Source organism: Sapajus apella, unplaced genomic scaffold (assembly GCF_009761245.1).
Source record: "Sapajus apella isolate SASKATOON/1434 unplaced genomic scaffold, GSC_monkey_1.0 scaffold1, whole genome shotgun sequence".
In the NCBI taxonomy this organism is placed as follows: Eukaryota; Metazoa; Chordata; class Mammalia; order Primates; family Cebidae; genus Sapajus; species Sapajus apella.
Window position 1 is genome coordinate 89,982,119 of NW_022436941.1, and position 23,420 is coordinate 90,005,538.

General features: G+C 36.5%; 1 protein-coding gene across 5 annotated transcripts in view; it reads right to left on the bottom strand.

Moving 5' to 3' along the window:
- NNT (nicotinamide nucleotide transhydrogenase) overlaps positions 1-23,420 on the bottom strand; it is a 92,727-nt gene that overhangs the window by 37,759 nt on the left and 31,548 nt on the right. For all 5 annotated transcript variants that reach the window (XM_032281240.1, XM_032281251.1, XM_032281258.1 and 2 more), the window contains 7 exons: positions 11,404-11,537; positions 10,929-11,120; positions 10,218-10,371; positions 6,747-6,908; positions 4,999-5,109; positions 3,694-3,839; positions 2,369-2,564 (listed from right to left, as the gene is read on the bottom strand). In XM_032281240.1, coding sequence (XP_032137131.1) covers positions 2,369-2,564; positions 3,694-3,839; positions 4,999-5,109; positions 6,747-6,908; positions 10,218-10,371; positions 10,929-11,120; positions 11,404-11,537 — 1,095 coding nt within the window. The remainder of the gene's footprint in view (positions 1-2,368; positions 2,565-3,693; positions 3,840-4,998; positions 5,110-6,746; positions 6,909-10,217; positions 10,372-10,928; positions 11,121-11,403; positions 11,538-23,420) is intronic.

Consider the following 23,420-nt stretch of genomic DNA (forward strand, 5'->3'; position numbering starts at 1 on the left):
CCCTTATCTGATATGCTTGGGACCAGAAGTGTTTCAGATTTTAATTTTTTTTTTTTGAAGATTTTAATATACATGATAAGATATCTTGGGAATAGTACCCAGGTCTAAACATGAAATTCATTTATGTCTCATATACATACAGCCTGAAAGTAATTTTAAACAACATTTTAAATGATTCTGTGCGTGAAACAAAGTTTGCATTAAGTATTTACGTGTGGAATTCACCATTTGTAGTGTCATGTCAGCACTCAGAAAGTTTTAGATTTTGAAGCATTTTGAATTTTCAGATTAAAGATGCTCAACTTGCATACCCTTTCAAAACAACAGTTTTTCTCCACACACCTAAGCACGACCCAACTCCAATGAACCCAAACACAGAGCATCAATGCATGCCTCTTCCTCTCACAAACTCCCAACCTTCCCCAGCCAACATTTCTTCAGACTAACTAAAGCTCTAATTAAATTCCCTTATGTTCTCTGCATTACAACCCAGGCCTTCTTCTCTATAGCCAGCGCTTGCTCCTGAGCACGTTAGAAACACCTGGAACATGAAGATAACCTTGGTTTTCAGGTGGGTAGATGGGAGCAAATTCCCAAGGTAAAGAAATGCAAAAATCTGGGCGGTAAATACGCAAGGAGTGGAGATCAGAATATTTGCTAAGATCATGTCTAAAAGTTTTCCTGCCATGAATCTACAGTGCAAACATTTGCCTTCAAGTACCTTTCTAGAGATTATCAAGAGATGAGTCAAAGCTTTTCTGAGGAAGCATAAATGGAGGCCTAAAGCCAGTGTTGCACTGGGAAACAATAACCAGCTCCAGAAGGAAAACATATATGCACATGCAAATACATGAGGTTTAACGATATAAAGGTGGCTAGCACACAATTTTCAAATAATGAGATATACAGTGTTCTTTACTGAACTCCATAGGGATAAATTGACTTTCATAGAATGTTTTTATGGATCATTGCTAAACTCTTATATCTGTAGCCACCTAGTGTTTGCAACTGATGAATAAGCATACATCCAACAGAAACATTGTTTGATATTTTTATTTACTTTAATAAGATGAAAGGAAAACAACAGAATGTATGTAAGGATGTCACTCATCTGTTAGCCATGTGAGTAACTTCACTGCTGACTCTGATAATAGTTTTCAAATACTGGAAGATTATTTGCTCAATTCTTTGTGCTATTCACAATGTCAGAGCTACGGTCAAAGCACATTTAAAGTTTAAGCTGCATCATTAACATATTCTCCATCACTATCTCAGATCTGAACAATAAACAAAACAATAAATCAAGCCCACATTTATAGCATTTGCGTATATAATTCCATACTCCAATACTCCCACCAAGTTAAATTTCAATCTACCAATGTGCTATCATTGAATGTAGAACTGGGAGGAAATGTACCCACTGATATATAGCATTTCTTCTATACACATACAATAGATATAAGTAACCTCAAGAGCATAGATAATAAAACCTAGTAAATTAATTAGAAAGTTATGAGTTTTTAATATTATCTTTGTTTCTAATATGATTTATTTAATTTTAAGTTTATGTAATTTAATATTCAATAATGGCTGTGTTTAACAACCAGCTCTCAAAATTCCTGGAAAAAAAAAATTTCTTTTCAAAAAGAGTCTTGCTGTCACCTAGGCTGGAGTGCAGTGGCATGATCACGGCTCACTGCAACCTCCACATCCCGGATTCAAGTGATTCTCATGCCTCAGCCACCCAAGAAGCTGGGATTACAGTTGTACGCCACCATGCACAGCTAATTTTTTTGTATTTTTAGGAGAGATGGTTTCAGCATGTTGGCCAGCCTGGTTTCAAACTCCTGGCCTCAAGTGATCCACCCACCTAAGCCTCCCAAAGTGCTGGGATTACAGGTGTGAGCCACCATGTCTGGCCTAAAAATTTCTGAAAATTTAACAATCCAGCACAAAACTAAATAAAACAGTGGTGTTTCTGCTGGCACATGTTTTCTTCATTTTTAACAAGGCTGTGAAGCAGAATCTTCGGCTGTTATTGATACTCAGCAGAACAAAAGTTAGCCTATATATAGTACATGTATAAGGATTCCAATCCCCCATTCCATTATCAACTAACAGGACACAGCCAGTAAAATAAGAATTGGGTACAGGATATTTTGACTCATTTGATGCACTTACTCAGTGTTTTAAAATGTTTATACTTGAATGAGAATTACATGAACCGGGATGAAATTTCACCAAAATAATATTAACTGAAGCAACTTCCATGAATGCAATTTAATTATTTCATCAATATGGACCTTAGACAGAAATATATATTGAGAAACTGGAGTTCACAAAAAGGCTAAAGTCCACAAGTGCTTACCAATGGTACCACCCAAAGCCATCGCTCCAGACATCTGAGCTAGTAATTCTGGGCCCGGTTTTAGGACTCCGAGGGTGGCTGCCAGTCCTCCAGCAACCCCAATCATGCCCAATGCATTGCCAAGACGAGCTGTTCCCTGGGTGGAAAGCCCAGCCAAGGCACCAACACAGCACAAACCCGAGGCTAGGTACATAATCTTTTCAAAGGGAAAGGGAGGAGATAGAGAGATTACTAAAACCTTTGGTCTATTAGCTTAGAGAGTTCAATATATTTCCTACCCATTAGGAATATTACAATATTAAATACTTAAATTGTATCTGCAATTACATTGTTTATATAAATTGGTTTCTTCTGGATTTGATATCATGCACAAAAACACATAAAAGTACCTAAATGTAAATGGAGTTATCATTGGATCTAAAAATACTAAATCTGACCAAATGCTGTGAAAAAGCCAACCCCTGATGTAAGTGCCAGGGGCTGGGCCATGTGTTTTACTTTTAACAGTCTCATGAGATCCACAAGAGGGAAAAATCATTATCCTCATTTTGTAAAAGAGAGAATCAAGGCTTAAAGAAGTCATATATTTTCTCCAAGGCAAATTACCAGTAAATTGGAAATCTGGAATTCAGACTAAGGTCCTTCTGACTCACTGCTCCAACTCTTCTCAAAAAAAAAAAAATTTTTTTTCATTCAGTAAATATTCCATGTTGAAAACACAGAAGAAACTAAAAGACGGTCATTGAAAAGAAATAGAAAATGCGGAGTTCAGAACAAAGTTGAAGCTCTGTCATATTACAAGTTGGAACTTTCAAAGTCCAGCTGGATTATTTCTGTTTTTATATACAGCATTAAGTTTAAACTATCCTTTTTTTTAACGAATTGGCATCACATCTCTTGGTAGCAAGAGATGATATGCTGGATTTGTAGAGGAAGAAATAGGAAAATAACTAATAGTACCTAATAAAAAATGTTTCAAATTTTTTATTAATTGCTTCATTATAAATCCACAATCTAGCTAGGTACATAATGAAGATACTGATAACCTTCTTAACTCTTTTTTACATGTGGAAAAATGTATTGAAACAAAGACATAAACCCATATTTAAACTCAGTTACCAGAAAAATCTCTCTAGAATCCAGGGTCCTGTTCCTTAGGGGAAGAGAATGCTCGGTTTGACCAAGATGTTTCTAGGGTTATCGTTGTATTTGCTTGAAAGAGTTGTATTTGCTTGATAATTTAAATTAGGGTAACCTAACAATGTTAAATCTAATAGAGAAGAAAATATTGTGGTAAATATAAAAACTTTCGAATAGCCTCTTACCTGTTCAATGTCATAACCACTGTAGAGGGCAGCTAAATATCCACCAACAAAGATGCCAGCAGGGAGAAGATACAGGTAGTTGTATTCTGGGGGGTCAGTGGGACGCTTGAACATGTCCAGCATTCTCTGAGTCACCAGAAAGCCACCTTAGCAAAGCAAAAGGAATAAAAAATGTGAAGAGGTACCTCTTTGAGCTCACTGAGCAACATGATTTTTTAAAGTGCTATAATTTTTCTATTTTAAGCACATCTTTATCACCTAGGAATAAATATAAAGTAACATTTTGCAACCTCAAAAAAAATTGTTTTTTTGAGATGGAGTTCTCACTCCCAGGCTGGAATGCAGTGACATGATTTTGGCTCACGGCAATCTCCACCTCCCGGGTTCAAGCTATTCTCCTGCCTTAGCTTCCCGAGTAGCTGGGATTGCAAGCTCGTGCCGCCATGCTGCACTAATTTTTGTATTTTAAGTAGAGAGAGGTTTCACCATGTTGGCCAGGCTGGTCTCGAACTCCTGACCCCAGGTGATCCACCCACCTCGACCTCCCAAAGTGATGGGATCACAGGTGTGAGCCACCATACCCAGCCAAAATTTAAAGTTATTCTATTACGCAAGCCAGTTCCATTAAAGAGGTGAGGAAAAAAACACTAAATATATCCAGGAAGAAAATTTGCTATCGGAATGCAAAGCTATTTCTGTATGACTAAAAGAAAAAAGCCATTCAAAAAGCTTGGGAATGTGAAAGATCAAAGATTGTATTTTTTCTAGTAGGTTGTTACTTTTGTAAAAACCCTATAATAAATTATAAAAGAAAAAAATACCATATCAACAGTTACCAGGCTTCTTGGACACATTAAAGAATTTTTAGCTACAAAATAGCATCAAATGAGTCTCACACATGAGTGATGGGCTAGGCTTTCAGTTTCCAGGAACAAACACTGGCTGGGATAAGGCAAAAGACTAACATTTTATCGAATATTATACTCATTTATAGATGTTATGGTGATAGCGCTAACTCAACTTAATTCAAAGCCATGCATTCAATAACTTTCCAGTTAACTTGTAGCAAGACATCGTTTTGTTTGTTTTGGAGAACTGGGGCTTGTTCTTTTATCAAGAGTTTCTAAAAATTACAGATGGGCAAAATAACTAATTTTCCTGCACAAAGAGCATTTACGGTCTGAGTGAGACCTTTTTTAAAGGCTCAAATTCTTAAAATAAGAATGTCTATTTTATACTGATTTATATTTGCTTTGCATGTCTCCATTAAAAACAGTACTCTGAGGCCTTTCACTGACACTGTACCTGCAATGTTGACAGAGGATATGAATGTGGCAAGAGCAGCAAGGCCCTGAGAAGTTGTGGAAGGATACAAATGTCCTCCCATCAGTGCCAACCCACCAACTGCAGTCAGCCCTAGAAAGAAAGCATCGACATGGTGAATAATGATAGTGACACCACCAAATCCAATGTCATAGCTGAAGTACCTCACATACATAGATTCATAGAGGGCAAAGTTCTCAACATCAAAAAACAAGGCAGCTTCCTTATACCCTCATTAAAATGATACAAACAATTTTCCTTATGCAGACTGTTGACAACACGCCTTCACACCATTCTCACTCAAATTACTACTGTGGGCAAAGGGTTAACAAAACCTTTTCTCCTTCTGCATAGGAATTGGACTTTCCTTTAACTTTCTAGCTATATTCCTCTAATGCAGATAGGAATGCACCAATGTTATAGACAACACTGCTCATGGTTAAAAAGTGACCCAAGTAGGTAACTTGCATCTAAACTGGAAGAAACTCTTCATGAACTGTAAATGCCTGCTGGTGATGCCTAGCTTTGGATTTTCCTGGCTGCAGTACCTGTTGGAGTTAGATGTGTTCCCTGCAGAGATCCTGGAAGCTGTACCTATGGCAATGTCATAAAAGATGACTATTGGCCTTAAGGCTTTCAAGCCACCAGCTCCCATGCTTGTCATTCGCTCATATCTGAACAATTGTTAGGGGACAAAAAGAACAGATCCTGGGCTGTTGGGAGGAGGTCTTGACATGTGCGTGATGGAGTATATGTTGTTTACTGAGAGGCCATAGCAAGGAACGCCGAGCCATCCCTAGGCAGGAAACTGCTAGAATAAACAAGCAATACGTACTTGTCATGCACTAGTTAAACCTGCTCCCAAAACACAGGATATCTGACCTTGTCCCCATTGCTGATTCACAAAGAGTGTTTTGTAGCTTATTTCTATCTTAGTAGTGAACAGGTACTATCTGCCTGTTTAGCCTATCTTTATTCTATGAAGAAACACTGAGCACCTGCTTATTAAAAATAATCACTTGTTCACAAAGAATAAATACGTGGGTCAGAGTCTGCTCTGGGCTGTCAGCTGGGAAATGCTGGCAGACCCCTGACGATCCCACTTTGATCCCACTTTTGCACCCTATCTTTGTTTCTGTTACTTAATTCCTTCAGCACCGCCTGGGTTGGGGTCTCTATGACCAAGCTGGTCTCAGCACTGGGCAGCTGTGTGGACTGCTACATGAACTCTGAAAAGACTGGCACCAAAGAGAAATGCCTGATTCCACCTCACTGGAAAGCTGTGTTTTCTCGTCCCATAGCTTCATGGTGAACCTGGTGTAACACAGGGCCTACTGTAGCTTTGTTAGGCTGAATGTTGAGTTGAATCCAAGGACAGCCTATAGGATATTACAACTATGATTCTGTAGAATACCGGTTTTCACATTTTATCAGTGGAATCCCTTCCTTTAAAAAAAAAAAATCAAACTTGGAAGAAGTAATAGTGGTTCTGCACTACTTAAAATGAGAGCAGTCCAAAGAGCTGACACACTCCCACGGCCTCTTACTTTGCAGGCCCACATCCCATACCCTCTGGGAGTCTGGGAGCCCTTAGATCACCAAAGCAGATGCCTCGGATGCCAAGCAAAACAACTTGAAAACACAGACTTTATAAACCTCATTGACAGGCATCCTAGAGCTAAGTAAGCCTATGAAAAGCTGAGATGAGGAAGAACAAGAGAGGAACAAACCTGAGATTGCATTTGTCACAGACATCAGTGGTGAGTGGAGAGCAGGGGTCACTCCCCAGACGGTATGATAGCCCACAATGCCAGCCAAGCCAAAAGTGGTCACCATCTGAGAAAAGGCTAGATTGGGAGCAGCAATGCCCAAACCCAGTATCCCTGTGAGACCTAGAGAAAGAGGGTAAAGAGTGTGAGCTGACATCCAGTTATCCCAACAAGATTAAAAGCGTACACACAAATATGTGGAATAGTCAATGCTTTTAAATTTCACTCCCTTGCCAGCAATGAGCAGATTTTTTAGACATTTGACAGTTGAGAAGTGGGGGGATGCGGGAATACTGTAGACAAAACTCAACTTTCTGACCACCCCCCCACAGCAAAAATAAGCTATAAAGACCTAGCAATATTTATGAGTCACCTTAATAACAATTTGCACATTTTCCTCTGCGTGGTTTGTCCTCTTCCTGGCTGTAACTTTCATTGACTATGCCACATGTGTTTATACAAGCATTTTTTTTCCCGATTACAGGCCTATGGAAGACCTAGCAAGGTATTTTCTACTTGGGCAAGACAGAACTTTTATAAGACAAGAGTTTTATGAGGCCAATTTTATGTCACTCTCAGATTTGGCTGAGGAATAGGGGTTTTAAAAGAGTAGGAGGAATTTCATTCACTCCAGCACCTCCCCAAAACATATGGCTTCTACCCACCCAGGACACAAGTTTTGCAATTGCTTCTGAATCTGGACTGGACTGCTGGCCAGGGCAGTCAGCTCTAGCCTCAACTCCAAGCCAGCAAACAGGATTTTACAAAGAAAAGGAAAAAAAAATACAAATTAAGTTAAGAATGTGCAGAATACAAACAGCTCTGAACATACATCTTTAATTATCACCTTCCTTAATAGCAAACATGTGGACAGTTGTTCTGCAACAAAAGAAAGGGTTACCTCGTGGTCAGAAAAAAGAAAATGACAGTGGGTCACCGGGGAGCTAGAAGTTAACTTTCCTGAAGAAGGTACCTTTTTCCTTGGTATGAACTATTACTTTGGAAATGGCACCACTGGAATATCTAGAGAATGACATTAATTTTATGTTAAATCATTCAATATGACTGTAGTTTTAATTTATATTTTCCTACCCACATATCATATATCCAAGGTTCCAATGCATAGCCCATTAACCATGTGGTAAGAGAGTCAGATACAACACTGTTTTGCCTTCCAGGTAAAAATTAGAGAAGTGGTAGAGGGTTGTGAATAAGAATATGTTGTCTTAAGTCAGTCTGCCTGGTTTGAATCCTGGTTCCGCTGCTCCCTAGCTATGTCATCTCAGGCAACTTACTTAACCTCTCTGTGCTTCAGTGTCTTCATATGTAAAATTAACAACCCTCTCTGTCTTAATCTGGAAAAGAATATAATAATATACATACTTTGCTGAATTTTTGTAAAAAATAAATGAGCTAAGGCATGTGAAGTATTTAGCACAATGCCTAGGATTCACTAAATGCTAGCTATTATTAAGGTCATATTAGTCAAGAAGTACTATCTTATCTCAATCCACAATCCTTTGAGTTAGGCATCTATGATAGAAATTGTATCATACATCTGAAGGTTTTCTTATCAACTATTTAATAAACTGATGTCTTTTCTATAATATATTTAGTAATGTATATCAGACTATATTTCTATAGTCTGTATAATAGAGGAAGAGAAAGGCTGACAAAAGAAGGAAGAGAAAGCAAATCATATTCTTTGAAGAATGCTGTTCAAATACATTCCTAATATATATTTTTAAAATGCTTATTTTTAATATAAAAGAGGATGTTTAAGGTAAGGAAAAACACATACATATAAGGTCCTTTTATTCACTGGAATATGCTACTGTCATATATATTAAGAGGCAATATGCCCTGATTCAAGAAATATAAGAGAAATCTAGAAAAATAAATCATTATATGTGTGCCTCACTACATTTTCTGATGAATCTGAAAGAGAAATGGAAATTTACAATCCTACTCATAACACGCTCCATGCACAACACAATAACCTCATTTCTTTTTTTTTTTTTAACAAATGAGTGCAAGTAGGGACACTGCTTCATCTACTCACAGTATTCACAGCTAGAGGCTTTTTCAGTCATTTTGCTGAGACTTGCTTTTTATTCAAGGAGAGTTACATGTTTAGCTTTAAAACATCTGGCCTCACATGGGAATTTAAAGAATGCTGAGTCTACAAGAATTCTATGTGCCTGGTGCTGGTCCTTAATTCTTTATAGTTTGTGTTTGTTTTGTTTTTGTTTTGGCTCTGAATAGATCTAAACATTTTTAATTCATTCTTTGAGACAGAAACCAATTTAAAATCAAATATTCATATTTCAGCCTCTAACAATGAATAGTCAGGATGACTATTAATCACCACTTTACAATAAATTATTTAATGTTTTCGTGAGGATGAATTTAAAAACAAAGAATTTATGCCAAATTGTAAAGAAAGAGATCTAAATGAAAATATTGAATTCTTTTACAAGTTGAGTAACTTAAAATGTTAGTCAAATCTTCATGGGCTATAGCCTATATTGTAGTATATATTCTTTAAGGCAAACATTTGGTTCCCTAGTCTTACCCATGTGTAGATAATCACAGCTGATATTTTACCAAAAATAGAAAAAACACAAATTTATATGCATTTAACACCAGGAAAATAATGGCATACATCACTTCTCAATATATTTGATGTAGATAAAATAATCCCAGTGCTCTGGAGGCCAAGGCAGGAGGATCTCTTGAGCTCAGGAGTTCAAGAACAGCCTAGGCAACATGGTGAAGCCCCGTCTTTACAAAAAAAAAAAAAATACAAAAATTAGCTGGGCATGGTGGCATGCACCTGTAGTCCCAGCTACTCAGGAGGCTGAAGTGGGAAACTTCCTTCCTCAACCCCAGGAAGTTGAGGCTATGGTGAACCATATTCACACCACTGCACTGCTACCTGAACAATTAAGAAAGACTCTATCTCAAAAATACATATACACAATTGGTATATTTTTAACATATATAAATGACTGTATTTAAAATGTTTTCTGTAAAAGAAAAAATGTTTATTGCGGGCATATTATTTCATGCTTTCATTCCAGTATTTAGCACAGTGCATACATATACATAATAGGTATATTTTTAACATATATAAAAGACTGCATTTAAAATGTTTTCTATAAAAGGAAAAATGTTTATTGCCTGTATATTATTTCATGTTTTCATTCCAGTATTTAGCACAGTGCCTCTATTTATTGAGTCCAGTAAATAATCTCCAATTCTGTAGAAGTGGGACAAGTAACATGCTGCTGAAAAATCAAGTCTATCAGGCCCAATTACTAATGAAATCCAAAAAGAACAACAGCATTTCATTTACTAATTTTGACAATTAATATATTACTTGCAAAATCAAACAATCAAGACTAAACCCTGGTTAAATAGTATCCTCACCTGCTGTATATGCAGAAGCCGATGTCATTGTCTTCCTGAAGGGTGTAATGGTAGCTGCTTTTTCAGCTTCCAGCTCAGCCACTGTCTTCTGTTTTACTGGGGTACCCTGAGGAATATTTTTCGGTGTCGGAGCTGGGAAAATCACTTTACCATCCTAATAGATATTAGAAAATAGTATGTATTAAAAAGCCAATCCAGCATTTTAAAATTGCTTAAAATAGGTTACTATTTTTTAAAACCCTGTTCTTTTAAATATAATTTTATATTAATTCATATCATTTGTAACATCATTTTACATAAATGTGTCACATGTGTATATAAATACTAATATCCGTGTTACACATACATACATAAATATGTAATTTGTATGTGTATGAGACATATATGCAAGAATGCAAATCAAACCCTTAAAAGCAGATAAGTGGGGGAAATATTTAATTTTTACTTTAATCAATTTGTTTGTTCATTCTCCATTTTTCAAAAGCAGTGTACAGTTTTGGTAAGTCATGTACTTTTAAGTCTTTGAAATATTTTTCTTTAAATTATTCTGCATTTCAAAACATTTTCAAATATGTTTTATGCCAGCATAAACCTGGCATACCAATGCCTTATTAAAATATGTCTCAATTCTAAAATAGGATTCGCCCATAAACAAAATCCTAAAACAAATTTACATTAAAAGCACAGGAAGAAGTAGATCTCTTTACTTACCTTCATCACTACAGTTCCTCTAATGACATGACCCATCGTACCAAAGTCAAAGTCATCTTTCACATCAAAATAAAAATTATCTTTGTCCGGGCTGATGGCCTTCAGGAGTTTGGTGATGTTGTTGGAATATAGGGTGCTAGCCTGAGTGGCCATTCGGCTGGGTAGGTCTGTGTAGCCTATGTGAGTAATTCCCTAAATGAACAAAATTATAGTCAAAAAGGTCTACCACCCTATTCATTCTAGAACAATTCTCATTCATATTCAATGCTAAGTTTTCAAATTATGTATCTTTATAACCATACAGATATGCCCATAAACATAAATACATATTTCAAAAAGAGTGTTAAATATGCCTATTTTTAATTTTAAAATTTCAGGCCTCAATGGCTCTAAATATTTAAAGAAATAAACACCCCCTCATAAATCACTGAAGACATGAGAAGTGAACACAGATAGAAAATGCATTTTGCTGTACCTTATGAATATAGAGTTCTCCTGGCCTTGTGGTTTCAAAGTTTCCACCAGCCTCAGCAGCTAAATCCACAACAACTGAACCTTCCTTCATTGACTCAATCATTTCTTTATTAAATAAAACTGGAGCTTTTTTACCTAATAAAATCGAAGAAAACAGCACAAGATATATTATCATTTTCTAAAGCCTTAAAGTCTAATTACTACAGTAGTCTCTGGGCATTCAGGAATTATACATCTGAAATTTTAACTCTCTCTTGGAAAGACCGTAGCATGAATGAGACTGGGCATTCTCCTAAGGAAAAGAATATGATAAGCATGAGCTGCAAAGGCAGTGTGCAGGAGGGAGCCATGTGGCTGGCAAGCAGGCCCTGCCATCTGCTCAGCATGAGAATCTCAGCACTGCTCTCTCTACCTGGTTTATACACCACAGCTTTCACAAAGAGTTAAACGGTTTGAGTGTTTTAAAAAAAAAATCACAATAATAAACCACTGTGGAAACTATATCAACCCAACTGAACAATTCATAAAGGTCACCAATGTCAAGGGTACAGTTAATTTATGAATTACAAAATAGAATCTTGCCAATTATCTTAACGTATGTCACCAGATTTTCTGACACATCATATTAACCTACCATTATTTAACACAGAAAACTTTGAGGAGAGACCGGAAAATGCCAAGAGATCAAAACAGTGGAAACCTACAACTCCAAAAGATTTAGGAGTCCCTCATACACTTATTCCCACTCAACAACTATGTACTGGTGTCTATAGTGAGTCAAGCCCTAGCTATGCCTGGTTCTAGGAATACAGTGGTAGATAAACAGAAAAAGTACCTGTTCTCGTGGTGTGCATTCTCCTCACTTAATAGTTCACATTTTTAATTCACAATGTGTTTTTTAGAAGTTCACTAATTCTTACATAGAAGATGAAACCCCAGACCTTAGGACTTTTCAAGCTAATATACATCAATATGTTCAACAGAGGCTCATACTGTCAGCATGCTATCATGTTCACATTTCATAAAACAATGGAAATACCTAAATCAAAAGATGAACTTGTGAGATTAGTAGTGTTAAAGTACAGTACAGCCAGGTGCAGTGGCTCATGCCTATAATCCCAACAATTTGAGGGGCTGAGATAGGGAGGATCACTTGAGCACAGGAGTTCCAAACCAGCTAGGGCTACATAGCAAGACCTCATCTCTACAAAAATAAAAAAAACTTAGCTGGACATGGTAGCACATGCCTATAATCCTAACTACCCAGGAGGCTGAGACAGGAGGATCACTAGAGCCCCAGAGCTCAAGGATGCAGTGAACTATTCTCACGCCACGGCACTCCAGCCTGGATAACAGAGTGAGACTACATCTCTTAAGAAAAAATTTTTTTATAAAAAGAAACCAGAGTATTAATAGCCTGATAAGCTCCTCTTTTCAAAGCTTTTAATTCTGTGCTTACAGAATTTTAGTAAAAATACTGCCAATATTATAAATGAAAGCTGAGTAAAAATAAAATGTACCTTATACTAAAATGCTTTTCAGTCCTCTTGACTAGAATACATATGATTCAAAAAGGAAAGATAACCTTTGTAGTACATGTGGAAATAAAAGGTTGTGAAGATATGAGTGAAGTGTTTATTTCTGCTATAAACTTTATAGTTTCGAGATAAAATCCAAATCCTATGGCTCCTGAGACTGAATGTCTCTCACCCTGGGTGAAGTGTTTTCTCTAACATGCCCTTTCGAAACTGTACCAATGGACCTTCTATTCCAGCCACACTGGGCTCGCTGCCATATGATTTGTTAGAAGATATCTGATTCTTTTTTTTTGAGTTTCCAATAAAGAGCATCAAGAGACATTTTCCCCAGAGACAATATCCTGAAGCGCTGGTAGTTTCACCACTTCTCAAAATTCTCTGAAAGTATTCCTTTCCTCTACCCTCCCTACTGTAATCTAACAAAGGCACCTTGAATACTTAACTAAACTTTACCCAACCATGAGAATTTGAGGAAGCAAACCACATCCATCTGAGGACTCTTCCCAAAAAAAAAAAAAAAAGGTCATGCTGCTCAGCTCTCCAGTGATTTAAAGCTATGGATCATATGGCTGCCTCCACATAAAGAGGCACATTTAAAGGGCAATCTGTACTTTCCAAGTATTTGCTGTCATCACCATCCCCACTCTCTGGTCCAGAGCCTCGTCCCCATTTACCAGCCTCTTGTTAACCACAGTTTCTCCTCCCACCTTATTTGCACCCAACTTTGGCCAATGATTGCACACATTTTATTTGGCATCTAACTTATTTTTCCTGCCCTAGATATTTGGGATTCATTCTTTCTCCTGAGACAGCCATAGCTAAGAATGAGTCCCTGAACTATATGCTACCACTTTGCCAGACATCAAGTGGCCAAAGCCATTTTAGGCTCCCTAGAAATGTCAAAATATACAACCCATTTGTCTCCTCTCATTTTTCACATTCAACCTCCACAAAACAACTGCGCAGTGGCTAACACAACTTTGAAAAACAGACATACAGGTTTGCATTTTAACAGAGATTGGTTGGGTGTTTTTTCCCCATTATTGCTCAGAAATTCAATCACTTTTAAAACAATAACATATTCTTTCACATAGGTTAATTTATTTGGTATACAGACTAAAGGATATCCCTATAACAAATTTAAAATTTTACTTAAATCGCACAAAAATATTTAAAGACATGGAATTATTATAAGTAAAATGCACATAACAAAATAGTACGTAAGTTTAGACATATTTATATACATGAGTGTTTCTCAGTTATATATACATAGATTAATATTATATAATATAGTACATTACATATATATACAGCTTGTAGTAAATTCTGTATCATATAACATTTAACAAAACCAGGGTATATTTGAGTGATGAGGCCATTTTCTTCTCTGTGCTTTTCCTTATCTCCCAAATGTTTTAATTTTAAAATTAAAAAAATTTAATAAGGGCTACAGGGAATACAATGATGAATGTAACAGTGCAGCTGCCTTCAAGCACTCACATGTGGATATATTTTTTGAAAATTCTGGAAAGTGCAGAAATAGAAATTAAAAACAGAAGGGAAAAAAATAAAGCCAAAAAAGAAGCAGGGTAGTAAATAAAAGCTCCAGATGAGCAAAACCTCAAAAGAATAAGTCCAGAGAGAGAAAGACTGAGAAGACAATTTCAAAATACCATCTTACCCTGATAGCCTAATATAATAAAATTTAATGCATAATAAATACAGCATTACACAACGAAGAACAAAAGTCATAAGATGATTAGTTAGATATCTGGGTAAAAAATATCTACCCAAACCTAATACTATATGTTAAACTCTAGAAAGATAAGAATTAATTGTAAAAGAAGAGAATTAATCCATAAAGTGCAAGAAAAGAGGAAAAAGGAAACCCTGGTGAATGTGTCTCCAGTCTGTGGTTAAAAAAAGCACTTCCTAAGCTTAAAGCAATGAAGAAAATTACAAAAGAAAACATCAATAGATTTAAATATGAAAAATATATATATTACAATTTTCAAAACAGACACAAATTGATGAAAAGCTCACAGAAATTCAAGCAAAAACAAAACACTATAATCCTATAGATAAGTGAACAATAAATACAAATGGAAAATTCAACAAAAACCAGTAAAAACCAACAAAAAATGTTAACTGTTAGTATGATGCAGAGAGATCACAGGTGATTTTATTTTCTACTTTGTACTTTACAGCACCTCTAATAAAAGCCACATATCATTTTTATTTTAAAAATAAAATAAAATACTCCTGGATAATCACAACCAGTTTCTCCTTTAAGTCAAGAAGTAATGGTTTAAGAGTTGGTAGCAGGAACACTAGAAGAACTTAGAAATACTCCACCCTACTAACTTGTTAATTGAAAAGCCTGACTCAAAGTCTTCTGCCCACCCTTCTACAACAAATGAAGCTATGCAGTTAGGACAGTCTTTCAAGGAGTGTACCAAAACACCAAGAAAGGGAGACACAGGTATAACTAAACAGGAAGGTATGTCCAGATTTTTTACATGTATAACATGGAAATGAATATATCCAATGTGTACTGCAAATCCTTCAAATATACAGACATGCCCTCTACACCCCAGAGACAACTTGTTGAAAGACCTAGATATAAAAGACAAAATAAACACATCATTCTGACAAAGACTTATAGAAGAGAAAATAATAATAAGCACATCAGGTGTTTTGGGACATAACTGCAGAAGAAACAGGAAAATTAATAAAAGAAGGCAGATGAGAGGTATTTTTTAAGGCCCAATTGGGCTTTTCCTCGTTTTGAAGTTTATTTCTATTAATTTCATCATTTATCTGCAAAAGATACACAAAAAGATAATTATATTTCCTAAAACCAGCCCCCTTAAAAAAATCAATCACCATGACAGAATAAAAGTAACAAGGAGAGAAATTTTTAAGAAATATTTTCTGGCACAAAACCGACAGTGGGTGAAGGATTTGGCATGATATCCAACTGTGTGAAATATTTCTTGCTCCCTTCTGGCTCATGGACATTAAGTTCCCCTGGAAGGGTTACTCAGTTTCCTCTCAGTGGGAGTTATTTCCACACTTTTGCCAAGACAATTGTAGGACATCAAGCTCTCACTGTCATCATTCAAATATTCATTCATTCATTGACATAACTAATACTTACTTAGTGTCTCCCATGTGGAGGGTGGATGAAGAGAGAAAAATGTTACTTAGAGCTCTAGGGCCTAATATTTTACAACTGAAAGTGACTGCATTCAAAGGTTGGTCAACAATTTCATTACTAAAAGAGTTGGGTATTTAAAGCACTCATGTACAAATTTGAATTATAGTTTCCCGATTGGTTGGCAGTTACCTGGAGTGAGTAAGGGTACCACAGATTAGTGTAAGGCATCCTTGAATCTCCATGTGCACTATGAATTGACTGTAGACTGAAAAAAAAAATGCCTCATGCATGTGTACTGTTTCTTGATATATGCACATATGTCTGTGATTCACGTAAATTCATTTTTAAATGTTATTGGATTCGTAGTATCTTTTGCTAACCACGTATTTTCTCAATAAATGAATACTAAGATGCAGTTTTAAAAGTATTAAAATGAGAAGCTGCTAGAAAAACTAACTTCTGCTTTGTTTTTTGTTTTTCCTCGTATGTGACTTGAGAAAAGATTACTAATTTCTAGAAGTAGTTTTAACAACTCATTGTTATGTAGCAAAAGAATATATCATTGGCTTCTTTACAGCACTAAATTCAAAAAGAGTCATATAACTTAAACTAAATACCAAAGGCTAAAGATTTACCAGAAAAATTTGTAATATATCTTTCTGAATGAATCACGCCTAACATGATCATCTGAAATCAATAAATTCTTAGATTCTGTCTTAATGGGAAAAGAACCAAGCCCTCACAGACACTTTAATCACACCAAAAAGAAAAAATAAATTAATTAATTAAGAAGAAACCATAAAAAATATTAAAAACAAGAAGACATGAAGATGAAATGGGTTTACCACAAAATTGTATAATGATTCCAAGGAGCAGTCAGTATTATTTACTGAAATTATTCAACCGCATGTAATCAGATGTGGAAATTCCTAACTTCCTGGCCTGTAAGGCATCAAACTAGAGGGTCTAAGAAAAAAAAACAAAACTTTCTGCTTTAACAAGAACATGAGATACTTAACTCCACAATAGCAAACAAATAAATAATATGAATTATAGAACTATTTATCCAAACCAAAATAGATTTCTCATGAGCAAGTACTAGGAAGATAAGGACAGTTTTTAATGTAATATAGTCTCTATATTGACTAAACGTAAAATAAAGCAGGCAAAGAAAGATACCCTGAACTTTACCATTTACACAGTAAGAAGCTTCATTGTAACAACATAATGTTACAGAGTATTGTTAGTATCTACTCAGTATCTATTTCCTCCTTTTGTCACTACACTGATTTCCATTTATCTACCCAGTCCACAAGCTTCAGGAGACATGACCTCAGAAACCACTTGAATTAGTCTGATCTCATGCTGCTATAAAGAACAGCCCAAGACTGAGTAATTTATAAATGAAAAGGCTTTAATTGACTCACAGTTCCACAAGGCTGGGGAAGCTTCAGAAACCTTACAATCATGGCAGAAAGGGAAGCAAATACGTCCTTCTTCACATGGCGGAAGGAGAGAGAAATGAGTGCCCCTTGAAGGGGGAAGCCCCTTATAAAACCATCAGATCTTATGAGATCTGGCTCGCTATCACAAGAACAAGATGGGGGAAACTGTCGCCATGATTCAGTTATCACCACCTGGTCCTTCTCATGATATGTGGGGATTATGGAAACTATAATTCAAGATGAGATTTTGGTGGGGGTACAGCCAAATCATATCACTGCTCCAGAGGCAGACTTGGAAGACCTAAGGGCAATCTTATCACCTTATTAGTGACTGGTTCAGAAATCCAGGTGGAAGCCAAGGTGCATCTCATTGCCCTACCTACAAGGATTGGTTCAGAAATGGTCATAAACCAATCAAGGTTAATAAAAATGAGGGAAAATTTGCTAAAAATTTCTGAAAAAGAAGTTTCCTTGCTCTTCAAGAGGGAGCCATCAGCACTGGCCAGCCTTGTCCTCTAGATAACGTGTTGTACACACTGGAACCTGAAATCATTGCTGCCTTCTGTGTAGTACTGAGGATGAAGCCAACTCAGAGAGGAGAGCAAAGCAGAGAATGAGAAGGAGCACAGTCAGGGTGTCCCAGCCCACACCTATTCACAGCTATAACTGGACTTTGTTCCGTTAACAGAACCCATGAAATCACCTACCTTAAGGCAGGATGTATTAGAATTTCTCTTTCTGGCAGCTAAAGGTATCCTAACAGATCCATACCAAAAGCTCTTTTAACATTTCAAAATCACCGATGGGGTTAAAATACTGTCTTAAGCTTTTAAAATGTTACAGACAAGGACAAAAGGGTTTTCATACATATATTATGCATAGGAGAATAAGAGATAATTGATTATGTAAAAAATAGAATGTGGCAGGGAAGTGCTGAACATCTAATTTACTGATCCATTATCCAACAAGTCTCTGATTTAGCTGGCTCCATAGTACATAGGGCAACCCCTCCACTCTATTTATCATAGATATGAAAGCTGTGTTCATGAACCTAAAGAGATTCTGGCCCAAGCTTAAATAGTCAAGCAGAGTACTTTATATGTGAGCTTTATGTCTAGAACTACAGGAGAACTTTGTCTGCATAATTATTTGTATAAGGAACCACACAGAAAGTCAGGCTGGCAAATAGTTGGCTTTTACAAACTGGATGCCTAGAGATATTTCTAAATGTAATACTTAGGAAACATGATTAGTCAACAGCATATTTTAGCAGATTAGAGAAATCCCTGAAGACCTATTTAAAGAAAAAACCTAAAAACAAGCTTTTATGTCATAATTAAAGAACATATTTATAAAAATTTTGAAAGGATTAACTTAATAATTTACGTCTCACAGCTACAAAATTCTGTATAAATAAAAAGCAAAATTAGTCAAGATTCTACCGTGGTTTCATAGGCTACAATTATCCAAACTTAAATGGTAGCATAAATAAGGCAATATATAATATTCTCATAGAAACTATAGCATTCTTTGAATTCTCTCCAAGATATGTATAGATGTACATTAGCTACCAAAATCATTTAAAAAAATGAAGCAAAAAAATTGTATCACACATTCTGATTTTGTTATTTTGTTAATACAGAAGAGTTTAAAAGTGTTTTAAAAAAATAGAAATAGTGCTGTTTATTTTCTTTCTCATGTTTTTCAACTTAGATCAGAATGAGGTTAACTGGGAAAAGAGTCTTAATAAAATGGATATCTTCAGAAAATTCAGACAAAAAACAATTAACTTATGTTTCTCTCCAGGGAAGCCCATGCCACATTGCCATCTAATAAATATTGATTATGTAACTTTATGGGAAGATTCATGAGGGACCATCTTCAATGTTCCACATAATCCTTGAGAATGTCTGGACTTTAATTGCAAAAGTCAATAAGATTTGTAGTCCTGAGTACCATCCATAAGACAAGGCATCACCAATGGAAGAAAGAATTACAGTAATGTTTTCTATGCCCAGCCCTGCACTGGGTTTTTTCTTCATGTATTCTTCAAAACAACTCTACAATGTAGAAATTTTTATCCACAGTTCAGAGATAAGGAATCTGATGTTCAGAGAAACAAATCAGCTGTTAAACAGTAGAACCAGAATTTGAATCTACTCCATCTGGCTCTAAATCTATGACCCTTCCTCTGATTTCCAATGAACAGATTAAACATTAATTAAAATTACAAATCAGGAAAGAGAAAAGAGGCTGTTAGCTGTGCACAAAAATCTATATTTGTTATGGGCTGAATTGTGTCCACTGCAAAATTTCTATGTTGAAGCCCTAACCCCCCAGTACCTCAGAATATGGCTGTACTTGGAGACAGGGCCTTTAAAGAGGTGATTAAGTTAAAATGAGCCTATTAGGATGGGCCCTAGGCCAATCTAACTGGTGTCCTTAAAAGAAGAAAAAATTGAAGCATTAAAAAAAGAAACCAGGAATGTACACACACAGAGGAAAAACCATGTGAGGACACAGCAAAAGGGCAGCCATCCACAAGCCAAGCAGAGAGGCTCAGAAAAACTAAACCCACTGACACACTAACCTTAAACTTCTATCCTCAGAACTGTGGGAAAATAAATTTCTGTTGGTTAAGGCACTAGGTCTGTGGTATTTTGTTATCACAGCCCTAGCACACTAATACTAAGTTCTCTTATTCCTGGGCACAGAGCTAGACAATTATCAGCTTCCTTAGTAGTTAGGTTTGGCCACATGACTAAGTCTTAGCAAAAGAATGCAAAGCAGGAGTGATGTGTGCCACTTCCTGGCCTTTCATCCACACTCCTCCATCCCCCTTTCTCCCTAGCTGGCTGAAATAGAGAGAGCGCCAGAGCAACCTTCATAGCCTCATAATGATGATGGCAATGCTGTCATAACCTGAATCCCCAGATGACCATATGAAAAAGAGATGTCCACCAATGTGTGAACCTACTATTACTAAGCAAGATGTAAATTTCTGTAACATCAAAGTCATTATACATTGTTGGATTAATCTGTTACAGCAAAAATCATAGATTCAGGGCTAGACCACCCTAACTAATACTGAATAGGGAAAATGGAAGGAAAGAGATACGGATAGGTGTATGGTAGGGAAGTACTAGCACATTAGCAGTCATGCTATTTGTGCTGCTTTGCCAGAAGGAGCCTCAGCCTCCCAGTCCTTTACAACCCAGGGAAAGCCAGGAAGGACAGCATAATGCATACCAACATTGCAACACACTTCTGGAGAAATAACAAACCAAGCCAAAGTATAACCATGTCATAAATTTTCCTAACAGAACATTTGTTAAATTTGGCCCAATCGCTCACAAAGTATCCTCAAATACACCCTAAGAAATCAAGACTGATAAATGACAATGGAAAATGTCACAGTTTTCGCATCCTCCACTTGATGACAAGATGTTCTGTCTTTACTGAAAGCTATGAAGAGGTGTATAGGCAGCCTGTGGTTACCAACCGTTGATGTTGCAACACTTAAGTTTCTCTCTGTTCTTCAAAATGTCTTCAATATTCTCAAAACAAATGAAACTGTATAGAACAATATTACAAAAGTCTATATAATCACAAAATACATTGAAGAGAGGGAATTACAGAACATGAATCAGATAGCAAAAAAAAAAAAAGTAATGTAATGCCAAAAGAGTTGGGAATCACTGATTTAGCAGACAGTTTTGTTCTTTAAGATCATAATGCATACAGAATAAGAGAAAGAATAATAAATCCTTACTTTTGGGAAAAACTTCAGATAGTCATCAAAACAATACTTTCTTTGTGGATTTACACAACTGGAGAGTATCAATTATTCTTGTATCAATTTTTCCCTTGCCTGAACACGCAAGTTTGAACAATTACCATCGAAAGTCATTCTTTTGCACTATATTTCCACTCCATATGAAAGCTAAATTCAACAAGACGAATGGAGAACAAATGTTGATATTCCAGGAGACTGCAACATCTCAGATTCCATATATGTCAGGACCTTGTTAGAGGAAAACACCTCCCACCCAATTCTCCAGGGACGTGAAAAATGACCACAAAAGTCCACACCCTTTAAGGGATATATTTTATAGATCCTAACAAGTATAGATTTAAAAAAAAAAAAAAAAAAGCATTGCCACCCTAATCTGGATTGTGCCTAAAAAAAGACACAAGTACATAAGGTGTAAGGTATTTTAGTTTACTATCAAGCAATGAATATACTCCTTCCTCTCTGATAGGACACTTTCTAATTCCTAAACAGCCCTTCCACTACTTCCTAATTCTAGCTCCTGAGAGGTCCAGCTAGCCAACCACCTCAAACTGCAGACTGGGCATGTGTCCCAGTTTTGAATAATTTAAAAATGTTAAGTTGCCAGGATTAAATCAGCCTCTGCAATGTTCCTATCCAAAAGTGAACCAACAGTGTTCTATCAGAATTGGTGGACAGCACTGAAAAAATGAAAGGAACCGTACCAACCAAGACCTAAGGAAGGATCCAGAATTATTAGTTCAGAATTATTAGTTCAGCAACATTTGCTAAACCAAAGCACTATGTACAAAGCACTATATGTACAAAGCACTATGCCAAGCACTGGCATAAATCAAAGACTCCTGCTACATTCACAGGGACACAAGATAACTGAGGAGTGATGGGACTAAGTACTGCTGTAATAGGAAGCACAAGCAAAGTGCTCTGAGTGCAGAAAAAAGAAAACTACTGCTGAGCAGGAGGCAATAGAAACTACAGTGGATGTAGTAATTAAATTGAGTACAATTTCAAAAAGCAGAGAAGGACAAGGATAGCATTCCAAAGAGAAGGAGCAATATGTGCAAAGCCATAAAAATATCTTGGCCCACTTGAGGAGATTAATAGCAGTCAACATGGCTGAAATCAGGCCAAGAAAGCAAGACATTAGTTTAACATGAGACACAAAAGCTAAATCAGGACTAGAAAATGAAAGCCAAGAAATACCTCCAAGGAATGCAAACGTCATAGCACAGGTAATTGAGGAGTGGGAGACTATGATCCAACTCTGATCAATTTATATGGCTTGCTTCATCTAAAGATGCTAGGAACCCAAGTCGTCCAAGCTACTGTCATCATTGCTAAACAAAAACTCAGGCCTTAGAGTAGCTATGGTTCCCCTAAATTAACGAGGGCTAGACCTGAGGTGAGAAAAGGGAGAGCTGGGAAGCTACAGGACTTTAAGATGCTCATGATTTTTTAATTAAGTGGTCATCAAGAAAGATTTTAAAAGGAAAATGTGGTTTCTGTCAGGTTAAACTTAGCATGTGCTCCATAGCTCTCTTCACTCTCATCGGAACTTAGGTGAAATTTGCCCAAGACACAGTCAGTGCAAAGATACCATGATTCCTTCTCACCCCACACCATATTCCCCTCCCTAACTACTTATCAGATTTTCAGCCTGATTACATCCCTTCCTGATTATTATTCTATGTCTATGACAAGTCTCTCTAAAAGGGTTTCAGATCATTAGGGATGCTAAAAAATATTGTGTCTCAAAAGGCTTAGCAGGAAAGATTATGAGCACAGCCTGAACATTACTGGAGAGCAGGGCTGCCTAATGGTAGCCCCAAAGGTCAAGGAGCTGGACAGGAAAGCAGAGAGCTTTCCATTGTGTACACAGCACCACAAAGCGGGACTGTCAACTTGGCCCCATCCTCAAGTTACCTGCATTCAGTGAAATTCTCACCTTTAACCCATCGCTCGACCCAATAGGGGGGTGAGATGATGATGTAAGATATCAGGCATAACAACTACCTAACTATAGAACTATCTCATTCCGTATACAACCTATATAAGTCAAGGTCATTGTTTTTTCAAGCCCAC